This window comes from Triturus cristatus, chromosome 3_2, assembly GCF_964204655.1.
Source record: "Triturus cristatus chromosome 3_2, aTriCri1.1, whole genome shotgun sequence".
In the NCBI taxonomy this organism is placed as follows: domain Eukaryota; kingdom Metazoa; phylum Chordata; class Amphibia; order Caudata; family Salamandridae; genus Triturus; species Triturus cristatus.
In genome coordinates, this window is record NC_140584.1 from 438,049,501 (window position 1) to 438,072,488 (window position 22,988).

Genomic DNA, 22,988 nt, shown 5'->3' on the forward strand with positions numbered 1-22,988 from the left:
AATTGTCAAGATTGCTGGATAGTTGTGTCTCAGAATGAGCCATATAACTTGCCTTATAGTGCAGACAGTGGCTCACGATTTGCCCTTCCTTTCCACATAATCTGCATATCATTGATGCATAATGGATTCAACACTGACATAAAACGTGGTTCTTAGTGACCACACAGTTGGTTCCAGTGGTGCTGGCAATAGTATGCCACATATATTGTGATATTTTCTGTATTTTGCTGCAGCACTAGCATCACATATAGCGAGTGACAGAAAAAGCATTACTTAAAATAGTGTGGCACAGGCAAAAGATCAATTTGTTTAGTGTGTCACATACAGATCAGGAGCTGCCGTAATATGCCTCATCCATATTACTTCCTCCAAAAGCATGTAAACTTCAAGTCCTTTCTTTTACATACTATGCTGTGACAAGGCCAGCGTATTGTCGCCAGACCCAAGATCCTGACTATAAGCACCACTGTTTCCATGATCTTAGGCACACGCCCTTTCTCTCCTCCATCTCCCCTATATGTGTGTAGAGGGGTGCAGCAGCCAGCACATCCTCTCTTGCCTCAGAATATCCCACGCGCCAGGCATTCTGCATGTAGGGACTGTGCGCCCTTGGGCAAAGTGAGCAAAAACGATAAACTTTCACAAAGGGCGAAGTTTCTCAACGTCACAGACAGAGAATAAAGTTTGTTGACTGCTAATGAATGAATGAAAGGTATTTATTAGGCGCAAAAAATTGCCCAGAGGCGTCTTGGCGCTGTAGAGGCAATACAGCTAATGCCCATATCCCTTAACATATTTAGTGCTTCCTATTTCTCACTAGTAGAATTTGTGATCAGATGCTTTTCTCTTCTTTTACCCGCCAGCCTATGAACTCCAAGAGTGCCCTGACCCTGAACCTTTTGCTAATGGTGTGGTAAGAGGGGCAGGCTATAATGTGGGACAGTCCGTCTCTTTCGAGTGCCTGCCTGGATATCACTTGACCGGTGAACCTGTCCTCACATGCCTGCATGGCACCAACAGGAACTGGGACCATCCGTTCCCCCGGTGCGAAGGTATGGATGTCAGGGCTCTCTCTGTTCACTTAATACAGAATGTACCACAAAGCTAGTGTGTCTGCCTGTAGAAAAGAATGATGTGCTTGCTTCCTACAAGAAAACATTCAATGTGTGATGGTAGCTATTCTGCTAATGTGGAAACATTGTGCATACTCTAGACAAAGACGGATCCAACTCCTCGAGTATTTTGGACATCTTGCAAAAGCCAGTGCTTCTGAAAGAGCGGCGCCTGGCTTGATCCTGTCTCAGGAGTGGTCCTGATGGCCTTTCAGAGGACCGGGCATATTAGTTGTTAATTTGAAAAGCCACCCAACTGCTGATGCACCTCAAATTCCTGGTCTGGGCTCTTTTTCAGTAGTTACTAACTCCCTTGTCTTCATGCCTGGTATTATTATCATGAGCAGATCTCAGATTTGTCTTCCAGCCTGGATAAGCATGGTGTCAGCCCTACGTGTTTCATATAGCCTTTTATTCTGTCAAAGAGTATTTTCCCACATAGCACCAAAATGTAGCACTTAGTCATAGCCTGATCAGTAGCTAACTCTGCCCCAGCCATGTCAGCCCTTCGCTCATTTATCTCTCGTTAACTCCAAGCCCACCAACTTTCCATGCCCCCTGGGTATAGGATTCTTTATAAGGGAAGAGGATGATATACCACTGAAAGGAATCACACCATCTTGCCCCTTTAAGCCTGCAGTAGATGCTTTCCAGCTTTGGAATGATTTGTGTGTTGTTGGCGTTGCTGCAGCATGTGAGATGGAAAATGAGCTTGCAATTTGATGAGGTCTAAGAATGTGCTGAGGTAAGTGTTGAAAAGGAGGGACTCAGCAGTTGAAATGTGTAGAATGCTAGTGTGAGACATGAAAACAGTTGTTTCTCCACCTCAAATGCTGGGTTTCTGATGGAGGAGCTGCTTCCAGCTCCAGCATCCATAGGCACCCTTATGGGAGAGCCAGCATGTATGCAAATGGCCTCAAAGAGGAAGCCGTGTTAATGGAGGCCCCGTCCATTCCCATTCCCATCATTGTCAGTCCTGTCTAACATGCAAACCATGGATTTCTCAGACAGGAAAGCTCCTAAAGTCACTCCCAGTCCGTACGAGGGAACTCCCAGCACAGTAGGGTCTGTTGTCTCTCAAGATAAACACTCACGTTGAGGCAGTGTTTAGAATTAATAGAAGTGACATCAGGTACGTCATGCCATGACATCACAGATCAGTTTCTCTCAAACTACTGCCTTGTGTGCAGGGGTCATCTGAGGGAAAGTGTCTGATACCACAGCAAACATCTTTAAATTCGGAGGCCTGACTGTGTCTTCACCATAGTTTAATTTTAATGGCTAGGCCACCTACCCTTAAATGTAACCCAAAGTGTTCGAGACTTCAAAAACAATTAGTGAGTTTAAAATTTTTCCAAACAGAGATACTTTAAAAATGCAAAATCTACATTAAAATGTTATTTATTCATAATCAGGGAAGGTATACCTGGGTACTGGACTGCAGTAAAGTAAACTCTCAAACATGTGGTTGTTTTGTTGAGTAATGGGGGTCAGTGTAAAACCAGCAGGGGTCACTAGAGCTGTATTGGTTGAGCAGGTTATGGGTTCTAGAGCTGTCAGAGCTGAGAGTGGCACCAAGTCATGAAATGAGAGGAGCTACTGCCGGGTGGGTCTGAGGTGCATTGGCAGAGCCTCTGTGGGACTCAGTGCTGTAATGGAGAGGGAGCTGCTGCCCATGATGACTGAGGTGGATTTTCAGAGCTCTGAGTGGGACCTAGTAATTAAGTGGGGTGGGCTTCTACAGGATAAGGCTCAGGTGCATTGGCAGAGCTCTGAGTGTGACCCTCTATTGCAATACCAGGCACTGGAAAGGCCTGGATATAGGTACACTATGGGAGTGGTGGTAACCCCTATATATATAGCAGAAAATACAGGGCCTCATTAGGAAAAGCAGTTCAAGAATAAATCAAGTATAGAATCAAGGAGGCGCGAGCTGCGCCGCTCTAGGAGGATGGTATCTCGTGCCAGGAGTGAGGTGCAGTTAACATCCTTTACCAACCCTGGTGTGGAGTAAGGATCAAATTAACATTGTATAAAGTGGCCACAGTATGTTGGGTGAAAGTTGCAAACGTCAGGGGTGTTCCTGACGAGGGTGGTGAAGGTGTACAGTCAATTGGTTAACCTTCGACATGCACACAGTGCCAATTTCTTTTCCATCTCTCCTAAGCTAATTAAAATCCACCTCCTCTGCCAATCATGGGGTCTAGCCCAGGTGCACCAGTGTCAACACCCTGGCATTTTAATGAGCGAAATCACATAATTGTTCTCCACTAAATTTCATGAAATTGTATTTAAATTTGAAAAAATAAATTTTGTAAGGGGAAATGTGGTTTCTAAGGATTTTGAGTGAATTTCTTGATAGGTAAAAATGTCTCGCAGAAATATTGTCAGAAGACTGCAGCAAAAAATATTTTATGGGGACTATTTTATGTGAGAACGAGTCTGTAACATGAAAAAATGGTGTAAATTTGCATATTGTGAAATTTCAAGTAATTTCGTGAATAGCAGGTCCAGTACTTAATTTGAGCTGATGGTTTCTGGTGCTCGGCACCAGCACTTAATTGTCAACACTTGTGCTTGTGACAGTAAGCCACAAGGTGGCGGTCCCTGGCTTTTTTGGAGATGACCACAACAAAAGTTAATTATTAATTCAATATATGTTAAAAATGGCTATTACCTGCCGCCTAAGCCATTCTTACAGCTTTAGGGCCTAAAGTAGTCCGAATTGCCACACTTGTAGGAGTGTGATGGTTAGAAGGTGTTGTTACTATCATTGGCAGAATGGTGGTGGAAGCTGCAGTGGCCTCCTAAGAGATCCTTCACACTTATTTTTTGTGTGCAAATTAAGCATTGTGCTTGTCACAAACAATTCAAGAACTACACAAGTTCAACACCGCAATTACATTTCTCCTAGGCCTAGCAGCAGCCCTACTGTAGGATCTATCACCTGGAGGTATCACAGTTATCCTGCTGGTGGATTATAAATTCAACACTATGTTACATCTACTTTCAAATTATGTAGACATACTAATTAAAAGATAGAACAAGGCCTCCTCCCCACTGCCGCAGAGTCGAAACACGCAGACACCACTGCCGCAGCCTCCTCCTCCAGTGCGCGTGCTGCCTCTCCTTATGTACTGCTTGCCTGGTGAGGTGTGCGCGTGCCTGATTGCCAGCTGTGCAGGCAGCCTCCGCGTGCGCCTCCCCCGCTGGAGCCCTGGAATACTAAGCAGGCTTTTTCTTATTATGATTTATTAACAGTTGTTGCAGGCTCCGAAGGAGAGCTGTTTATGTGTTTGTTTGCCCTGCTCTTTGTTTGTTTCCTCATATTCTTTTTTTTCCCTCTCATGCTGTGGTTCTGAGCAGTCCCTTGCGGAGGAAATATCACTGCCTACAATGACACCGTCTATTCCCCGGGCTTCCCGAATCAGTATCCCAAATCTCAGGACTGCACTTGGCTGATCACGGTGCCCCCGGGGTATGGAATTCACATCAACTTCACTCTGCTGCAGACCGAGGCCTTCAAAGACTTCATCACTATCTGGTAAGGGGTCACCCATGGAATGTGTGTCACTAGTTCTGGGTTTTTTGCTCACTATTACTCCATCGTTCCAAATGACTTGCATGCGAAGGAGCTTCCAAACAATTGTGATGTTACAAAGTAGTTTTATACCAGTCATTTATGGTAAACAATCTATACATTACCATTGTTGGTTATGGCCACAGCAGGCAGGGAATGAATGGTGACGGGTCGGGTTCCTTGGGGTGCATGAGCTAGTGTTCATTGTCTGCGTTCAGGGATAGGTTACATAAATGTCAATGTATTGGGAGTTATGTTGAGCGAATATATCTGAAAAGCAACAGAATGGCGTACATGTTTAGAGGGATAAATCCAGGTGATTGTAGCCATTGTAGAGCAATGGTAAACAGGTACTGCTTGAAAAGGGAGCTTATCTGTCTCATTCTGAAGTGGAGGAGTGAAGGTGGCAGTGCGATATCTGAGGGGATTTCATCTGAGATCCTGGATGTTTGGCATGAGAAGGCATGCCTTCGTGTTTTCCTTCATGCACCTCTTGATATCTAGCCTGGCTGTTTTGCCGTCTCGTTTGTTGAACTGGCTACCTGAGATGGTGAATTTTTCAGTCACGGTGGTGAGTTGGTTGTTATTGCCTTCTAGAATGCACAGATGTTTTGAGGATGGTGCGTGTCTCTGTATCTTTTACAGAGGGCGAGATGGCGAGAAAGACCATTAGAAGTAGAGGCGTTTCTGATGGATACATCTGCCAGTGGATTCCTCACCTTGTGAATATCCCCTGCGCCAGCATTCCACGGAACTTTTCTCTCCCAGCACTCCACGTCGACGTGGGCGACGTCACAATGCATCGGCTCCGCACGCGACTCCGTACGACGTCATCGGAGCCATAAGAAGCCCACGTCGGCGTGATGACGTCAGTTCCCTTTTTTGCGCGCCGTCGACGCGCAGCGTTTTTTTTCCAGTGCTCTCTAGCTACTTTGTAGTTTAGCGGTGTTACTGTGTTAAATTCAGTATGTCTTCGACAAGGAAGTTGGGCTTTAAGCCCTGTAGGGAATGCGGAGGCCTGATGTCCATGACGGATCCGCATCAGGACTGCTTATGGTGTCTTTCTTCTGATCATGACATGGAAGAATGCGGGTGCTGTAGGAGCATGAATCCTAAAGCGCTGAAGGAGAGGAAGACCAAGCTCTTCATGAAGAAAATCGGTGAGGAGAAGAGAGGGAGAAAAAAGTCCAGGCGGGAGTCATCGACTTCGAGGTCGTCAAAGTCGAAGAAACACCACAAGAAGAGGAAGCATTCTTCTCGGCGTCGGTCCTCGAAGTCCGGGAAGTCGAGGTCGGCTTCGCCCCGTCGACGTCGGAGCAAGGACTTGTCACCTTCTCCTTCTCCTTCTAAGTCGCCGAAGTCTCCCTCACCGAAGAAGGCTCCAGCTCGTTCCCCGACACCGTCACCGGCTCCGTCCAAGGCTTCGACTCCGGGTCAAGTGGAGTCTGATGTTCCTTTGGATGAGCAAGAACAGGAGGAGGCTGTTTCGGTGCCGGATGACTCTGCGGCTCCGGTGGATGATTCTGCGGAGCCGACGCCGGTGACTCCACAAGGGGATACAGGGACGGTCCCTTATCCCCAATTCCCGGCTCCAGGTACGGATCCCTCGGGATTTCTGAATGCCATGTATGGTATTTTTAATAGGGCGTCCTTCCCATCCGGAGCACCAACTGGTCCCGTGGGTCCGATGGCGTTTACGCTAGGGGTGCCGCAGCATTACGCTCAGGCCCCTTTTCTGCCCTTTATGCCGATGGCGCCTTCTTGGCAGTTTCCGGCGCCGGCTGGGGATCCGACTCGACCTCGGATGGACCATCAGTCTTCGGAGCCTTCTTCGACGCCGAGACCGACTCCATCGGCGCCGCGTCCGGCGCCGCCGACTCCACCTATGGCGCCTCCGACTCCGATGCCTTTGGCTCCACCGACGCCGCGTACGACGTCGACGACGCCGGCTCCCCGGATCCGGTCGAGGCGGGAGGCCCAAAGGGTGTTGGAGGAAGAAAGATATCGGGCAGAGGTGGAAGAAGGTGAAGTCGACTCTTCTTCAGATGAGTTTGCAGGAATAGAGGAAGCAAGTGGTTTGGATACCACCCCAGAGTGGGAGCATGCTTCTGCAAGGTCTTCTCCTCCTCAGGAAGTGGCACCCTACCATGTGGTCATTAAGAAGGCCGCAGAGTTGTCGGATCTGCAGCTGCCCTCGGTGGAGTACAAGTCAAACCTGCTTACGGAGGTGTTACACTCTCCGACGTCGGCTTCAGAGCCTTTGTTGCCTTTTAATGAGGCTATCTTGGAACCAGTGTTGGAGGTGTGGAGGAAGCCTCTTTCAGCTCCGGCGGTTTGCAGACAGGTGGCAAGGAGGTACAGAGTTGCACCAGGAGACCCGGATTTTTTGTCCACGCATCCTTCTCCGGAGAGCCTAGTGGTGCAGGCTTCATGTTCTAAACATGCTTCGGGTGCTTTCCCTCAGTCTCCGGCTGATAGGGAGTCAAAGAAAGTTGATCAGGCGGCCAAGAAGACCTTCTCCTCAGGAAGTATGGCGTTGAAGTCATCTAATGCCACTTGCTTGCTGGGGCGTTATGTTCATGCCTTGATGGACTCTATAAAATCTTTGGCCCCTAAGTTGCCTGAGGGGGATAAGTCGTCCTTCTTGGAAGTTGTTGCGGACACTCAGGCAGCTGCCAGGCAGGTGATCCAGTCTGGGCTGGATACGGCGGACTCGGTGGCGAGAATTATGGGGTCGTCCATCGCCGCAAGGAGACAGACTTGGCTCCGCTCTTCTGGTTTCTCAGCGGATGTTCAGGCCACGTTGGTGGATCTGCCTTTTGACGGACAGAAGCTGTTTGGGGAGAAAGCAGATTGTGCCCTTCAACGATTTAAGGACAGTAGACTGACGGCGAAGTCCTTGGGTCTGCAGGCTCCTGCTAGGGGTTCAGCTTTTCGAAAGTCTAGGGGATTCGGAAGATCATCCTTTCGCTCCTTCCGACAACCCCAGCAGCAGCAGCAACAACAGCAGCAGCAGAATCCCCTCTATAGGTCCTATAGAGGGAAGCAAAGGGGTCGGAGTGGTTCTGGTCGCAACCCCTCTTCTTCCTCCTCCTCCTCTGCTCCCAATGAGGCTTCAGGGAAGCATCCCTAGATCCCCCATCCCGGATCATGTAAGACCTGTGGGGGGTCGGGTGTCCTACTTTCTACGGGGTTGGAAATCTGTTACAACCGATCTTTGGGTTTTGAACCTCGTAGAGACTGGGTACGCCCTTCCCTTTCGGGAGTTTCCTCCCCCTTACCCTCCTTGCCAAGGTTATTGCTCGGAAGACCATCTGCTTCTCCTGCAGAAAGAAGTTCTGGCCTTGCTTCAGAAGGGTGCGATAGAGGTGGTTCCGGAGCAGGAAAGGGGTCAGGGATGCTACTCCCGGTATTTTCTGATTCCCAAAAAGGACGGCAGATTGCGTCCGATTCTGGACCTCTGAATTTTGAATTTTTACCTGAGGCAGGAGAAATTCAAAATGTTGACACTTGCGCAGGTTCTTCAAGCGTTGCAGCAAGGAGCCTGGATGGTGTTGCTCGACTTGCAGGACGCGTACTTCCATGTCCCAATCCTGAAGTCGCACAGGAAGTATCTCTGTTTTACGGTTGGGTCGCAACACTACCAATTTGCGGTCCTCCCGTTTGGTCTTACTACCGCACCTCGAGTCTTCACAAAGGTGATGGCAGTGGTGGCTGCTCATCTCAGGAGGTCAGGGATCCCGGTTTTCCCTTACCTGGACGACTGGCTTCTGAAGGCGGAGTCCCCAGAGATAGTGCAGCGTCATCTGCAGGTGACATCTCAGCTGTTATTCGACTTGGGTTTTTCAATCAATGTGCCCAAATCTCACCTGGTGCCCTCTCAACGCAACCTGTTCATAGGGGCAGTACTAGACACTACTGTGTGTCGAGCATTCCCTCCTCCTCAAAGGATTCTCGACATTCAGGAGATGGTCCCTTTATTCCACAGTGGAGCGGTTGTTCCAGTTCTGAAGGTCCTTCGCCTGCTCGGTCTGTTTGCCTCCTGCATTCTGTTGGTCAACCACGCACGCTGGCACATGAGGGCGCTCCAGTGGTGTCTCCGCAAGCAGTGGTATCAGCACAACGGGATCTAGGGGAGTCGATCAAGATCTCCGGAGAAGCTGCAGTGGATCTGTCTTGGTGGAGCGTGGAGGGCAATCTGTCTCAAGGAAAGCCCTTCCATCTACCTCCATCGGTGGCCACAGTGATAATGGATGCATCCACTTTAGGGTGGGGTGCGCATCTGGGGGATCTGGAGATCAAAGGACTTTGGCCTCCAGAGGAGAGGTTGCTTCACATCAACCTTTTAAAACTGCGGGTGATTCGTTTGGCGCTCAAGGCATTCCTCCCTTCCCTTCGTGGTCAGTCGATTCAATTCCTGACAGACAACACGACCGCGATGTGGTATGTCAACAAGCAGGGAGGAGTGGGGTCTCTTTGTCTATGCAGAGAGGCTTTACGTCTATGGTCCTGGGTTCAGGACCATCGGATTTGTCTGATGGCAAATCATCTGGCCAGGGTGCTGAACGTGCGTGCGGACAGTCTCAGTCGGCAGTTCTCCGCCGACCACGAGTGGAGGCTCCACCCGGAGGTGGTTCGTTACGTCTTTCGGACGTGGGGGACACCTCGGGTGGACCTGTTTGCCAGCCGCGAAAACGCGCACTGCCCGTCGTTCTGCAGTCTCCAGTATCCGATGCAGGGGGCGTTGGGGGACGCGTTTCAGTTGAGTTGGGACTCACAGCTCCTTTACGCGTTTCTTCCCATTCCCTTGATTCCTCGGGTTCTGAGGAAGATTCGCCAAGACCGGGCCCAAGTCATATTGATCGCCCCGGACTGGCAAGAAGGGTGTGGCATACAGATCTTCTCCACCTCTCCTCGTGCCCTCCGCTCCGTCTCCCTCTGAGGGCAGACCTCCTCTCGCAGTCGGAGGGGCAGGTTCTACACCCCCACCTCCAGAGCTTACACCTTCATGCCTGGAGATTGAACGGGGCAACCTGAGTTCCATCTCTCTCTCGCCTGATGTGGTGGATGTTATTTTATCGGCCAGGCGACACTCCACCAAGTCCATTTACTCCTACCGGTGGTCCAAGTTTGTAAAATGGTGTGGAGAGAGATCCATTGATCCTTTAAAAGCCCATCTTTCTGATGTGCTCCAGTTTGCTCTTTCCCTGGCTCAGCAGGGCTGTGCTGTGGCCACGGTCAAGGGCTATCTTTCGGCCTTATCGGCTTTTCTATGCCTTCCAGATCAACCTTCGCTTTTTAAATCTCCGGTTGTTCTGAGGTTTATCAAGGGCCTTACAAACATGTTTCCTCCCACTCCATTTGTAATGCCTCAGTGGGACCTTAATCTTGTTTTAACCTTTCTGATGGGATCCCCGTTTGAGCCTCTACATAGTTGTCCTTTGAGGCTGTTGTCCTTTAAGGTGTTTTTCTTGTAGCCATAACCTCGGCAAGGAGGGTGAGTGAGCTTCAAGCTCTTAGTTCTAAACCCCCGTTTTTAACCTTGCATGCTGAAAGGATGGTTCTCAGGACCAGGGCTGCTTTCCTGCCAAAAGTTGTCACTCCGTTTCATTTGGGGCAGTCCATTATTCTCCCTGTTTTCTATCCTCCTCCTCATCCTTCCAAAGAGGAGGAAAGGCTTCATCGCCTGGACCCAAAGAGAGCTGTCAGCTTTTACTTGGACAGAACGAAAGACTTTCGTCTGGACGATCAGCTCTTCGTGGGTTATGTTGGACATTCCAAAGGGAGAGTGGTGCACAAGTGCACGTTGTCGAGATGGATTATCCTTGCCATCAAGATCTGTTACGCCCTGGCTGGTAAGACCCCTCCTGAGGTCATTAGAGCTCATTCAACTAGAGCTAAGTCTGCTTTGGCCCGGGGTGTTCCTGTGGCAGACATTTGTAAAGCCGCGACTTGGGCCTCCCTCCATACCTTCGCAAAGCATTATTGCTTGGACTCTGAGATGAGGAGGGAGGGCCACTTCGCGCGCTCTGTCTTGCAAGACTTTCTGGTATAGGAAGGTGGACACCCTCCTCCGGGAGTGGGGACTGCTGTGGGAATCTATTCACAAGGTGAGGAATCCACTGGCAGATGTATCCATCAGTAGAACAAGTTACTTACCTTCGGTAACGCTTTTTCTGGTGGATACAGTATCTGCCTGTGGATTCCTCACTGAACCACCCGCCTCCCCATTGTCCACCTTTGTATACCATGAAAGAGGTCTTTTTTGAAATGTTTGTATACTTTCTTGTACATTTGTAGGAAATGCTTGTTTGATTAGCATTCTTTTGCTCTGTATGCTATGTATATATGTTGGTATTCTGTATACTGTGTATACTTGGAGTTGTCGTTGGTTCACCTGTTCGCCTCGAAGGCACGGAAAAATGGGTGGAACTGACGTCATCACGCCGACGTGGGCTTCTTATGGCTCCGATGACGTCGTACGGAGTCGCGTGCGGAGCCGATGCATTGTGACGTCGCCCCTGTCGACGTGGAGTGCTAGGAAAGAAAAGTTCAGTGGAATGCTGGTGCAGGGGATATTCACAAGGTGAGGAATCCACAGGCAGATACTGTATCCACCAGGAAAAGCATTACCGAAGGTAAGTAACTTGTTCATCTATGGGCTTTTGTTTTCTCCCTTAAAACCCAAGGACTCTCTGTCCAAAGCGTTCATTCCTGTAACTTTCAATGGCTTTCCTTTAGTCACTCTGTTCCGTCATCATTTAGCATACATTGGGTCTCGTCGTTTTATGTAAATCTGATACTTTCAACATGTATGGTATTTGAGTATAACTTGCTAAAAACAATTGTTTTCTACCCTATTCCCAAATAAGTTCTCTGGAAGCCAGCAGACTCCCGAAAATAAACTCAGTGGCAATAGTCCTAAAGTTGTTTTTTGTTGGTTATTTGTTTTGTGTTCATAATGTGCAGTCATACATCTGTAATAAGCAGTGGTTTCTTAATGAGGAGCACTTTAGAAACAGAGTAGAAGACTAGGAGTAGGAGGTGCATGCCTATAAGAGGTGCATGTCTATATCCACTCTAAACCAGGTTACCATGGGGTTATGGGAAGTGACGCTACTTTGGAAGCCGCCTTCCTCCCCCTTGAAGGCTTCACATTGCTAAGCAGCCACCTCTGATTGGGATTCCTCACTAACCCTGAAAGTACCCAGAGAGATACAGATATCAACGTAACACAATTATAAAATACCTGCAAAACTGTTGAACGTGGTTGCGCTAAAGTAAGAGGATATTTACAAGGCATCAAACAAGATTTGATGTGCATTAGTTATCCGTCGGTGGTGCAGTCCAAGAATTGTGTTGTAAATGGACCTAAATGCCAACAGAGTGTTTGCCAAAGAAGAAAGTTACTCAGCCCTGATGAACGCCTTTTGCCAAAAATGACTTAGACAATATTGGAGGTTTACTATACTATAAATAACCCAGTGAATGACATTGGTACGCATTACTACATTTATCAATTTATACTTTTAACAATGTAACTGGTAGCACAAAAATGCATAATGAATAACGTATTGTAAACTTGCCAACTCAGCAGGACACTTAATCGATAAATTACATTGGTATTTATTTTTTATTATTATTATTTTTGGTATTGCTAGATGTGATCATTTGCAATAAACTAGAAAACACAGGCTATTTCTGTATGTCAATGGTTAGATTATTGCAAACTCCAGCACGCGGTAGTCCATGTGGATAGACTACCCTTATAGCTGTCAAAATACACATGTGTATTGGTGAGTGCCAGGAAACATATTAGCAAATGTGAGGATATCAAGATTTCTCTGCAGATGTTTTGGTTTACTTGTCCTCTTAACATCATTCACTTATGCAAAGCAGGAGGATAATTGACTGAACTTGTGATGTATGCAATTTTGGGCCTGATTTAGAGTTTGGCAGACATGTTACTCCTTCTCCGTCGCAAACATGACGGATATCCCATCCACAGTGTTACAAGTGTCATTGGATTTAAAGCACTTGTAACACGGCGAACAGGATATCCGTTGCATTTGTGAGGAAGTAACCCGTCCCCCAAACTCTAATTCAGGCCCTTTGTCTCCTCACTTAAGTCATTTCTATTGGGGCAGCATTTAAAGCCATCTCATGGAAGATGTCAACCATTCTATTATACTGCAGTTCTGGTTCTAGGTTTAAGCAACATTAAGCTGCATTGAATGGTGTCATCAGCAGAGTGCTGCACTTTACCCCTGCAAGTAGCAATAGCTAGCCTACTCCCGGCCAAGAATGCTCTGAAACCTCCCTTTACCTCAGTGGACACAAAGTTCTATGCAGACCTTGACATGAATACACAGCATGAGCAAATTCATTGTTTCTGCTTTACCTCTATTCCAGGGATGGCCCTCTCCAGACAGCACCACAACTGGGAGTTTTCTCCGGGAATGCTGTCAAGAAAACTGTCCAGAGTTCCACGCACCAAGTGTTAATCAGATTTCAAAGTGATGCTGCAAACGGAGGACTCTTCGCAATCTACTTCTATGGTGAGCACATTGCTCAATGCACAGGGTGATTTGCCGTCCACTATGGGTACAGTAGCTGCAAGTATGAATAAAATGCCAGACTCTTAAGCCTTGGGTGAATAGAGGGGAAGTCTGGAGTCAAAGAAAGGTGGAGGATGGAGTTAAGGGTGAGGTTTATGGATGAATTACAACTAGGAGGCAAACAAATATACTAGACACTCAAGATGGGCCCTACGCAACATATGGATGGACTGGGGGCGTGGGTGGGAACTAGACACCACACAGATCCCACTGGGTGGAACCCAAGACAAGGAAGAAAGATGACTCTAGAGCCCACACTTGGTTTAAGGTTATAAATTAGCAGAAGATGGGGGTGTGAGCAAGTGAATTAAAGCTTTTCCACAGAACACATAATGTAGCTAACAGTCTATTTGACTACCTCTAAAAAAGTGTGCAACAGTTTGAGCCATTTGTTGAAAACTGTGGGTATTTGTAGAGTGCACAACTCACCTGGGAAGATATCCTGGCACTGGATGAGGACTGAGCCGAGACTAGGTGAAGAGCCACTACCTTCCAACAAACTTATGCAAGTCTGCTGAGTGGGTCTTCTGTTTTGGTTATGCTGTACATGTCAAAATATATGCATACAATTGTGAGATGAGTCTTTGCTGGTGTACTTGCTTTTGCAGTGCTGGTCAGTTTGGTGTGTGGCACTCGTCTTCTCTGCCTTTGCGTCAGTGTACTCGTCCCTATGATGGACTGTTCCCTTGTCTCTGTAATCTCTGATCTCTGTCAGTGTAGACCGTCTACCAGCATTTTTGTGCTGACAAAGCTCTGCTTCAGTAGGCTCCAATGAGATGGTCTTCAGGTCTCTATTCCTAATAGATACATTTAGCTTCAGAATCTGGCTTTAGGTAGGGGGGGAAGCTAAGGAAAGTAAGTTGCAGACACCCTCATTTGCATTTACCTTTTGGGAATGTGGGTAAATAAGAATTCAAGGGATAAGTCTTTAGTAAGATGCTGAGGTATCTGATTCGGCATTGATCCTAGGAGAGCCTGGCCAAGGCCGGAAATCTCTAGGCACACCATAAGCTGCTGTGGCGCTGGCTGTGGTGAGACCCCATTGAATAGGCCTTGAAGGGATGTGAGTCACACAGGTAGGACAATAGGGATGTGATTTAGAATGGAGCGTTCAAAGTTCTGTCTGATACACTCCAGGATTTTAGGAAAAGCAGAACAGAAAGCCGTGACAAATACTTCCCAATGTCGGTTCCTCGCTTTTTATCCCTCCCAGATGGCTACCTTTTGAAGGCACTCTGACAGTGTGCCACCTTTTTGAGGCGCTCTGAGTGCGTGCCTAAAGGCCTGCTTACATCTGCGCCCACATTTATAATACGGTGCAGGTGCAGAGGCAAAGAGATTCCTTCATTTGCATCAGTCCACGCCCCCATTCAGTTGAATGAACACCCTTTTATGATGTCTGTGGATCTACATGTGCGCCAGCGCTACTAGTATTACAGAAGGGGCCACCTTCTGTAATACCATTTGAGGGGGGGGGGTGGTACAAAGCTGGCATTTTCCCAGTGTTGAGGTTCTTTTAATGCTGCATGTGTAATTCCCCTTTGGAACATGCAAAGATAGGAGTAACATAAACCCAAAGAAAGTTAGCAGTAAGGGTTCACTTTTCCTGATGCAATAGAGGAAGGGAAAAGCTGCAACATGACATGTGCGAAAGATTTTAATATAATAGAGGATATGCAGATGGGACGAGGAGAGTTGTCCCAAAAAAATATTGTTTTTTCTCATGATAGAATAGTATGGATATGCAGAGTTTTTATTACGCAAGCTTAATCCAGCAGAGTTCCCGATTATTGATTTCCTAATAGTATCCTGCAGTTTTTACTGCTTGTCCTATACTTCGGCACTCACAGTTTTCTCCTGACAATGTTTGTTTTTCACTGGTAATTTGCAAGCATTTAGGATGTGTGGGCAGTCATTGCTTACGTTTCCCCTGCAGCTGGTCTTAAGCCATGCCCTGCAGGTAACTTCAGAGCATTTTGTTGGTAAGTACATTCCTCACTTAGCTTTTTCTTCCTAGTGCTCTGAAACCCTGTCTTGCTAGTAACTCATGAGCATTCTATGTGCGAGCGCATACTTTACCTTTTCTTCGTGAGTGACTCAACTCAAATAAGACTTCCATATACACTATTCTGATTACCACACAGAAGCTCTCTTCACAACTACGTGTACTGAATTTCTTAAATTTTTGCAAGAATTACACTTCCTTCACAAAGAAAAAACTTCAGTTTTGCACATTTATGTACAAATGGTATCCAGGATGGAGGGGGGAACAGTGGGGAGACATCGTACACCAGTAAAGGCAGTATGTAGGGTGCATGCAGTATGTGGGTGTCAGTATGAAAAGTGCAACTGCCATACATTAGGGTCAATAGAGGATAAGTTCTGACCACAGAATGTGTAAGACGTTTGTTTTAGCCATTTTGCAGTGGTTGTGCCTCCACGAGGGCCCCTCTATGAAAAATAAAATATTAATAAAACAAATGTATTACCATTTTATTTTTCATCCTGGCACCAGCAGAGTCTGCGAGGGTGGGGCCGGCAGCAGGGAGAAACAGTGGGCACAATGCACTTCAGTTTAAAGTGAACATGTCACTTTGGCCTGCTGTCTTGCGACAGCCAGCATGACATGCTCACTTTGTATGTATGTGTGTTCTTATATAGCGCTCGACTTACCCTTGGGCATCTCGGCGCTTGCATTGGGAACCCGTCCTGGCTTTTCCCTGTAAGATAACCCGTACTGGGCATCCCCAAGGTGAAAGCCAGGCATCCCGCCGCAGGGGGGGGGGGCCGTAGTGGAGATTAAGCAAGCTATTGCCCACAGTTGCAGAGTGTGCACCAATGATTCGAGTAGGCACCAAAGTGAGAATTATCGAGTCCGTGGACACTTGGGCTCAAACCCTGCCGCGTCAGGAATTGAACCCTGGTCCCGGGTCTGACCTCTGCTTCAGGGTATGCCTCCTCTAACCAGTGTGCCACACTTCTCCACTTTAAGCACTCCAACAAAAGCTGAGGGGGGAGAGCAAGCACAGGGCTCCAGGGCCTGAAGAAGCGATGGACCAGGACACCCCAGCCAATCCCAGCACTGCTCTTGAGCAGCATGAGAGCAGCAGCGCTGGGATTGGTAGAGGGGAGTTGGACGAGGCTCTGAGAGCCTGCTTCCGGTGCTGGAGGAGCCAACAGCTGCTGAGACAAAGAGGAGCAGTGGGAAAGAAAATCTTTGGTTATTTTAATAATCATTTGATTTAACTCCGTGACGGGCACTGTGAGAAACTCATACTGCCTTTAGCCTCAACTTCAAAGCTGTCAATCATGGCCCATTATAAACACTGCTTAAACGGACCACGATTGAGAGCTTTGTGATGAGCCTAAGGACATTGCTTTTTTTTGTTTTTTTAACTGGTGCCTGTCAGTGGATTCAATATTCACCTCACCAGTTTTATTTTCAGCTGGCCGCCACTGCAATTATACTCTCAACTGAGCTTTCCAAGTGTACCTGATACTCCATATTCATATAACAGTGATATCCATCTTTATCCACGTAGAACTCATTCACACAGTACCACATTATATGTGTTTCAAATAGATTTCCTGCTATGGGTACATGCACCGCAGCACCAGCCCCTTTTGGTGCAGTGCACAGAACTAATCCCCAGGCCGCTAAAGGTGCACTTCTCGTTCACTATTGACCGATGGGATTAAGAATTTGACAATTTTGACAAATTTCAAATCTTTGCAAGAGACAGATGTATCCTGCACCCCCTGTATTAGCCAAAACAACATGCTTAACACAACACATAGGAATGTAAGATGGAGTCAAGGAGCACGCGCTCGTCAAGCACATATCCTGAGTCTGACGTCAGATGGGCCTCCTCATATCTGTAGTTCTGCTCTCAGTGCTCTGAATCCCACTGCAGGGCTCTCCCTCTCTTCTAGATCTTTCCACTCTGCCTACCAATACTCCTTTTTTGCTCCTTTTTTTGGAAAGCCTTCCTCCAAGCCTGCACCGTGGCAGCTGTAAGTAACACTGTGCCGTGCACTCTAAGCAGTCCAAACTGTGGCTTTCGAAATGTTTTAAGTTCTCGCCTGACAAAAACACAGAACTGTCCGTGTTCTCGCAGTGACACCTTGAATAGCTGTATCCACACACACCTGCATTAGAAACAATGGAGGCTGGGATTGGAGACATGGGGGGGGGAATGCTCTGGGCCTCTGCTTCCTTCCTTGGTGGATGCTCTGGAGAGGAGGAGCTCGTGGTAGGAAGGGTTCTAACGCACCGGTGACAATTCAAAGAAAGCGCATGTCCGCGAGGCACGCATGAGTGTATTTTTCCAGTAGAGTGCGTGAGTGTGGAGTTCGCGTCCCTGCTGCTTTATAATTAGGGTCAATTGAATTATCTGACTGATGTGTTTTCTGCATAATTATAGATTTGCTGCATTTCTGACACAATCGAGTAGGCTCTGAATGCTCTACTGAATTAATATTATTCTGATTCCTAACAACACTCTTTCTTGTTTCAAGCATGTGTTTATTTTTGCCTGTGTACTTAAAATGGCATAATAGATCATTAATGACAATGTCATAGAATGTGGTGCCAATTTGCCTTTAATCACATAGTTTACGGCATCATTTGCATTTTCTTGCCGTGGTGCTGCATAAATCAATCATGCATTCACAAGGGCATAACTGAGGCTCCTGCGGGGCACGGGCCACCCAAGCCTTCAGGAGCTCCCAACCCTTCAGGAGGGGCCCATTCAGCCCAGGACAAATTTATATCAATGATATTTGGGAGATTTAAGGGCCCCTCTTAACATCCTGCAGAGGAGGGGGCATGGGAGGGGCGGCGTCATTTTACGTTACCCCCTGTGCATCTCCACAAAGGTTTAATACTTTTCTGTTTTCTCAACTTTGGGGAACGACTGCTGTGGAAATGGTTGGTAAGCTTGTGCCAGGGCTGGTTTCTTGAGTTTTGAAACACATTTTGCAACTATTCAGACATCCTATCTGCTGCCAGTCGCTTTGCCTGTTGATACAGTGCCCTCACACCCTGCTTTTTCTTCTTTCCAGCCTATCAGCTCAGCAAGTGCCACCCGCCAACCACCGTGCCCAATGCAGAAATTCTCACAGAGAGCGAAGATTTTAAAATAGGTATGGGGATATCAAATTCAATCTTGCATGGCTTTTTTGCTATGAATTCTCACTGTGGTTTCTGCATCCTTAAAGAGGCGCGCATGGCTGCATGCACAGGCACTGCTCTCAAGATGTTAAAAAGGTCTTTTAATGGCTGCCTCAGAGGGTCATCATGAGGTGCCGTCCTCTAGGGTTCGGGGGGGGGTCCTCTTGGCTTGTTTGCAGTCTCGCCCTATTATCAGTCTAAAGATATTGAGAGTTCTGGCTCGTTGGCAGTGGATGTTTGGCAATGCAAGGTGCCTTCCTGTGAATGGGGTCCTCAGTTGGTGACAGTCTCGCCCAGGGAGCCCTTCCACACCCCTGCAGGCACTGGAAAATAGGCCCTCACTACGAGTTCCTTCATGAGCCACGGCGAGCTTGCTCTCTGTGGATACTGAACAGTGAGGAGCTCTCTAACCAGTACCCCCCACCTACGGTCACTTGTGTCGCTCCTGGGTGATCAGTCAAACAGTACAACTCTCACTTTATGTTCCTGGCGGAGGGGAGGTGGGGGGATGCAAATGCATCTTCCTGTGATCTGTACAGTGTCCAAATGCCTCATTATGGGTTTCTAGCAATTTGCAAATATGCAGTTCAAATGTCTCTTTCTGACCATTATCAAGTCATCACATACGAAGTCCATGGGTCTGAGAGTACTGGAGCTAACTCACACAGAGACCAAATATCTCATCCTGTCATCTCGCTGACACCAGTGACGGCTCCTCTGCTATGGCGGAGGAGCGTCGCCCCACTGCTTTTAAGCAGTGAGAAGCAGAAACATAAAATGATAATAACTTTGCGTTATTATCATTTTATGGGGCTTCCTGCTGCTTTGCGGGCGGTGTGGTGGGCGGGGCTGCTCTGCTATGTGCAGAATTTTACAGCCTGCATGGAGAACGTGCCCAGCCCCCCGTTCCGTGGTTGATGTTGAACCAGGACGCTCAAAACCAAACACAACTCTGCATTGAAGCGTTTTGATTGGTCAGCGGGGCCTGCTTCCGGTTCCTGAATGTGCACGAGGACAGCAGGAGCAGAGATGTAAGGTAAGTTTATCTTTTATTTATTTTTTCTATTTGCACCATGCGGCTTCCCCAACCCCCTTGGAGCAATCCCCCCCGCACCCGCCCGGCCCCTGTGAGCCATGCCGGCTGCCACTGGCTAACACATACCATGTCCAATGTCTCATTCCGGAGTTCCTGAAGCTAGCTCGCACACAATCTAAATGTTTCATCATGACCATCTTTAAGCTTACATATAGCATGTCCAAATATTTCATTCTGTGTGTCCTGGTTTTAACTCTCACCCAGCCCAAATTTCTCATCTCACCCGACCTTCACAGAGCTAATGTTTTAAATGTTTAATTCTGAGTTTTTAGGACCCCATACAGGGGCAATCCAAACGTCTCATTCTGGAAGTCCTGGAGAAAAGACCCACAATGCACAGTGCCTGGAACCAACCTGCACAGTTCACTAGTATAATTTCAGTAGATGTCATGTAGACAAAAATCCTCAGAATTGCAGCCCTAAAACTCCATTACAGACACATAACAGAAGTGCCAGTCTAGGACTTTTGAGGGGAAAGAATTCAGTTGCACATACAGAATCCAGAAGTTTCAATATAGGATTCCTATAACCTCATTTATAGAGCATTTGCATGGTCTCAAAGCCTGCGATTAGCAGAATGACAGGCTTTACAACTACAAAAAGTCAATCCGCAGTGTACAAAGAAAATATTGTCCATCAAATACCTTTCTGACTTGCAAAATGCCCTCTGCCCGGCACCTCATTGCAAATAGGAACGAGGAGGGGACCTGGAAGCAGTGCCCACCTCCTCATTTTGACTCGCAAAGGTATGCATCAGAGGCTTGTGACATTAATTGCAGGCACACATCATTGATGACGTACCGATGTGCTAAAGCAAGTGAGAGCCATTAGCAAAATAAAAGCTGTCAGTCACAGGCAGCTTCCATTTTGTGAATGCCAGCTGAAGCCATCAGGGAACCTGGCAGTGCTGAGCGAGAACACTGCCATCTGCCAAATATAATTTGAATAATCCAAACTTTTGTTTTTGAAAGCTACCCTTGACTCCTTTTTTGTGGACAGAGACTGTTTCAAAACAAATGTCAGCCTTGGTTCATGATGAATGCAATGGTAGAGGTGTGCTTCCTGTTGTAGGCTGCCCTGCTGAAAATACAGCCTTTCGCAGTAAGTCACACAACAATTCCTGCCTTATCTTGTAGAGGTAGGCGTTTGAGCAACTCCCTGTGAATCATGGTTTTGTACTGGAACAGATTCGTGTATCAGTCACAGCATATGTTACAAAGCAGCCAGAGTGCAAACAAAAACCAAGTATTTCAGGTCGTAGTACTTACAACACAGTCCATAACAAACCTGCACCCACTCGCACTCACAAACACAGATACACATACACCACACACACACACACACACACCTTACTGCCTGGAAGCCCGAAGGTTACATACTCATGCATCCAGAATGTTTGCAACCGTGGTACGTGTGGATGGCGGTGATGGATCATTTCTGTTCTCGTTTTCTCCCTAAGGTGACATTGTGAGGTACAGATGCCTGCCTGGCTTTACCTTGATAGGGAACGAGATTCTGACCTGCAGATTGGGAACCCACCTCCAGTTTGAAGGGCCCCCTCCGGCCTGTGAAGGTAATGTCATGCTGTTATCACTAATCATAATACTACTACCAATAATAACTATATTAATAATTTGTTAGCACATGTGTGTCTGATAGGAAGAAAAGGGGATACGTCATCCCACTATTCTACCACTGAGGTCCAAGCCCCTAACACATTAAACATGCACATCAGCTGCGCACTGTGTTTATTGCTCTTGAAGTCATCACTTGGTGCAAGTTATGATGCTCATGGTGTGTGAGCTGCTATCTCGTATTGGTCTGATAAGCAGAGAGCAAATAATTCAGTAGATTGCAAGCCAAAGGAAAACCCTAGCTTCAGGATACAGCATCTGAGCTTTTCGCAGTCAATGAGACAGGGGTCACAGTGAAATTCTTAGAGGGGTGTAGAGAACCAGGCAGACACTGTTAGCAGAGTGTGGCCTTTGGCCCTGCCACCTCGCCCTGATTTCAGGGCCCACTTTGCATGGCTGCAGACCTCTCCCTGTTTCTCAAGCCCCTCCTGTAAGAGCCTGCTGGGCACATAATGTGGTTGTGCCCAGCAGGCTCTGATCCCTGGCCTGGGAGCAGGCTTGAAGTAAGTCTCTCTAGTAGCAAGCCTAATCATTAGCCATGCCCTTATCCAATAGTCTCAAAGGTTGGCAACCATATCCATCAACCATGACTGGTAGAATTTGCTCACAGCCGATGACTGATTCTTTTCATCAGAGCATATGAGGAGGGGGATTTAGTCTGTGTGGGATTTTCAAACCCACACAGTGCACACTCAAACAGCTCAATGGCATGGAATTTGGCAGTGCTCAGGGGCCCTCAATCTTCATCACCTGAGATGTCTGCACAAAGCCTTTGAGTTATGCACTATGCCCGCCTCCCTTTACCCTAGAGCCCAACACTGTTTCTAGAAGGCTGTCCGCCATGCTCTAGTCTTTGCCGTCTGACCGTAGAGCCTGCTGTATCAGTGTCTACTACTTTGAAAAATGCTGTTTGCACTTTCTCAGACACGTGTGTTCACTTTTTATCACGCTAACGGCATCATTACGGTGCTGGTCGGACTCTCGTCCAACCAGCACCATAGCGGAAGCGGGACCACCCGACAAGGAGTCGGTGGTCCCGCTGCCCTTATTACACTGCGACAAAAGTGTATATTTCCCATTGCAGAGTGTGTGTCGGGCTGCAGCACACACTGCAGTAGAAAAGGGAAGTCAAAATATGCAATGTTTAAATTTGCAGATGCTGCACTTAAACTGAGCACTTTTAAAACATAAAATAGATTTTAACCTGGCCTATGCCCTGGCCCTCCATGTGATTAAGTAAAGTACCCAATGCCGCCCATGTCTCCAAGGATATTTCTTTCTCTGTAAGTCACAAAATGGTGCAAGGTGTTCAAAAGCTCAATTCAACATAGCCAATCACCTTTCGAGTTCATATTCAGATTCCTGGTGTCAACAGATTTCAGGGGCTGTCCTGTCTAGGTAGCCGAACATCTTGTACTTTGGCATTTCGCTCAACATTTTCAGTAACCTCTGAACGGAATTAAACCTCAAAATTACAAACATCTCAGGAAAGGATTGGTATTGATATGCGAGCATTCACAAGAATAACATTCTTCTCACTCTTATAGCATCTTCCCTGCTTTGTTCCAGCCCTCTGCAACTTTCTAAGATCAGCCTTAACTGGGCACATTGTTTTTTGCTTTATAAAAGTTTCTTGCAGCTTCGTCAAACTGGGCCGAAGTTATTAGCAAAAGAGAAATATTTTTTCCATGGATTAACTGTTGCATATAATTCACAGATAGAAATGCAAGCTATCCCAATTTGTTTCATAAATAGTGTTTTGAGTGAGGCAGATC

At 47.2% G+C, this 22,988-nt stretch overlaps 1 protein-coding gene across 1 annotated transcript in view; it reads left to right on the plus strand.

Annotated features, from left to right (window-relative positions):
- The window catches only part of CSMD2 (CUB and Sushi multiple domains 2), a 1,634,099-nt gene that overhangs the window by 1,413,894 nt on the left and 197,217 nt on the right, over positions 1-22,988 (plus strand). Inside the window, exons 42-46 of the mRNA XM_085648024.1 lie at positions 864-1,052; positions 4,479-4,656; positions 13,105-13,250; positions 18,375-18,455; positions 21,039-21,152. Coding sequence (XP_085504150.1) covers positions 864-1,052; positions 4,479-4,656; positions 13,105-13,250; positions 18,375-18,455; positions 21,039-21,152 — 708 coding nt within the window. The remainder of the gene's footprint in view (positions 1-863; positions 1,053-4,478; positions 4,657-13,104; positions 13,251-18,374; positions 18,456-21,038; positions 21,153-22,988) is intronic.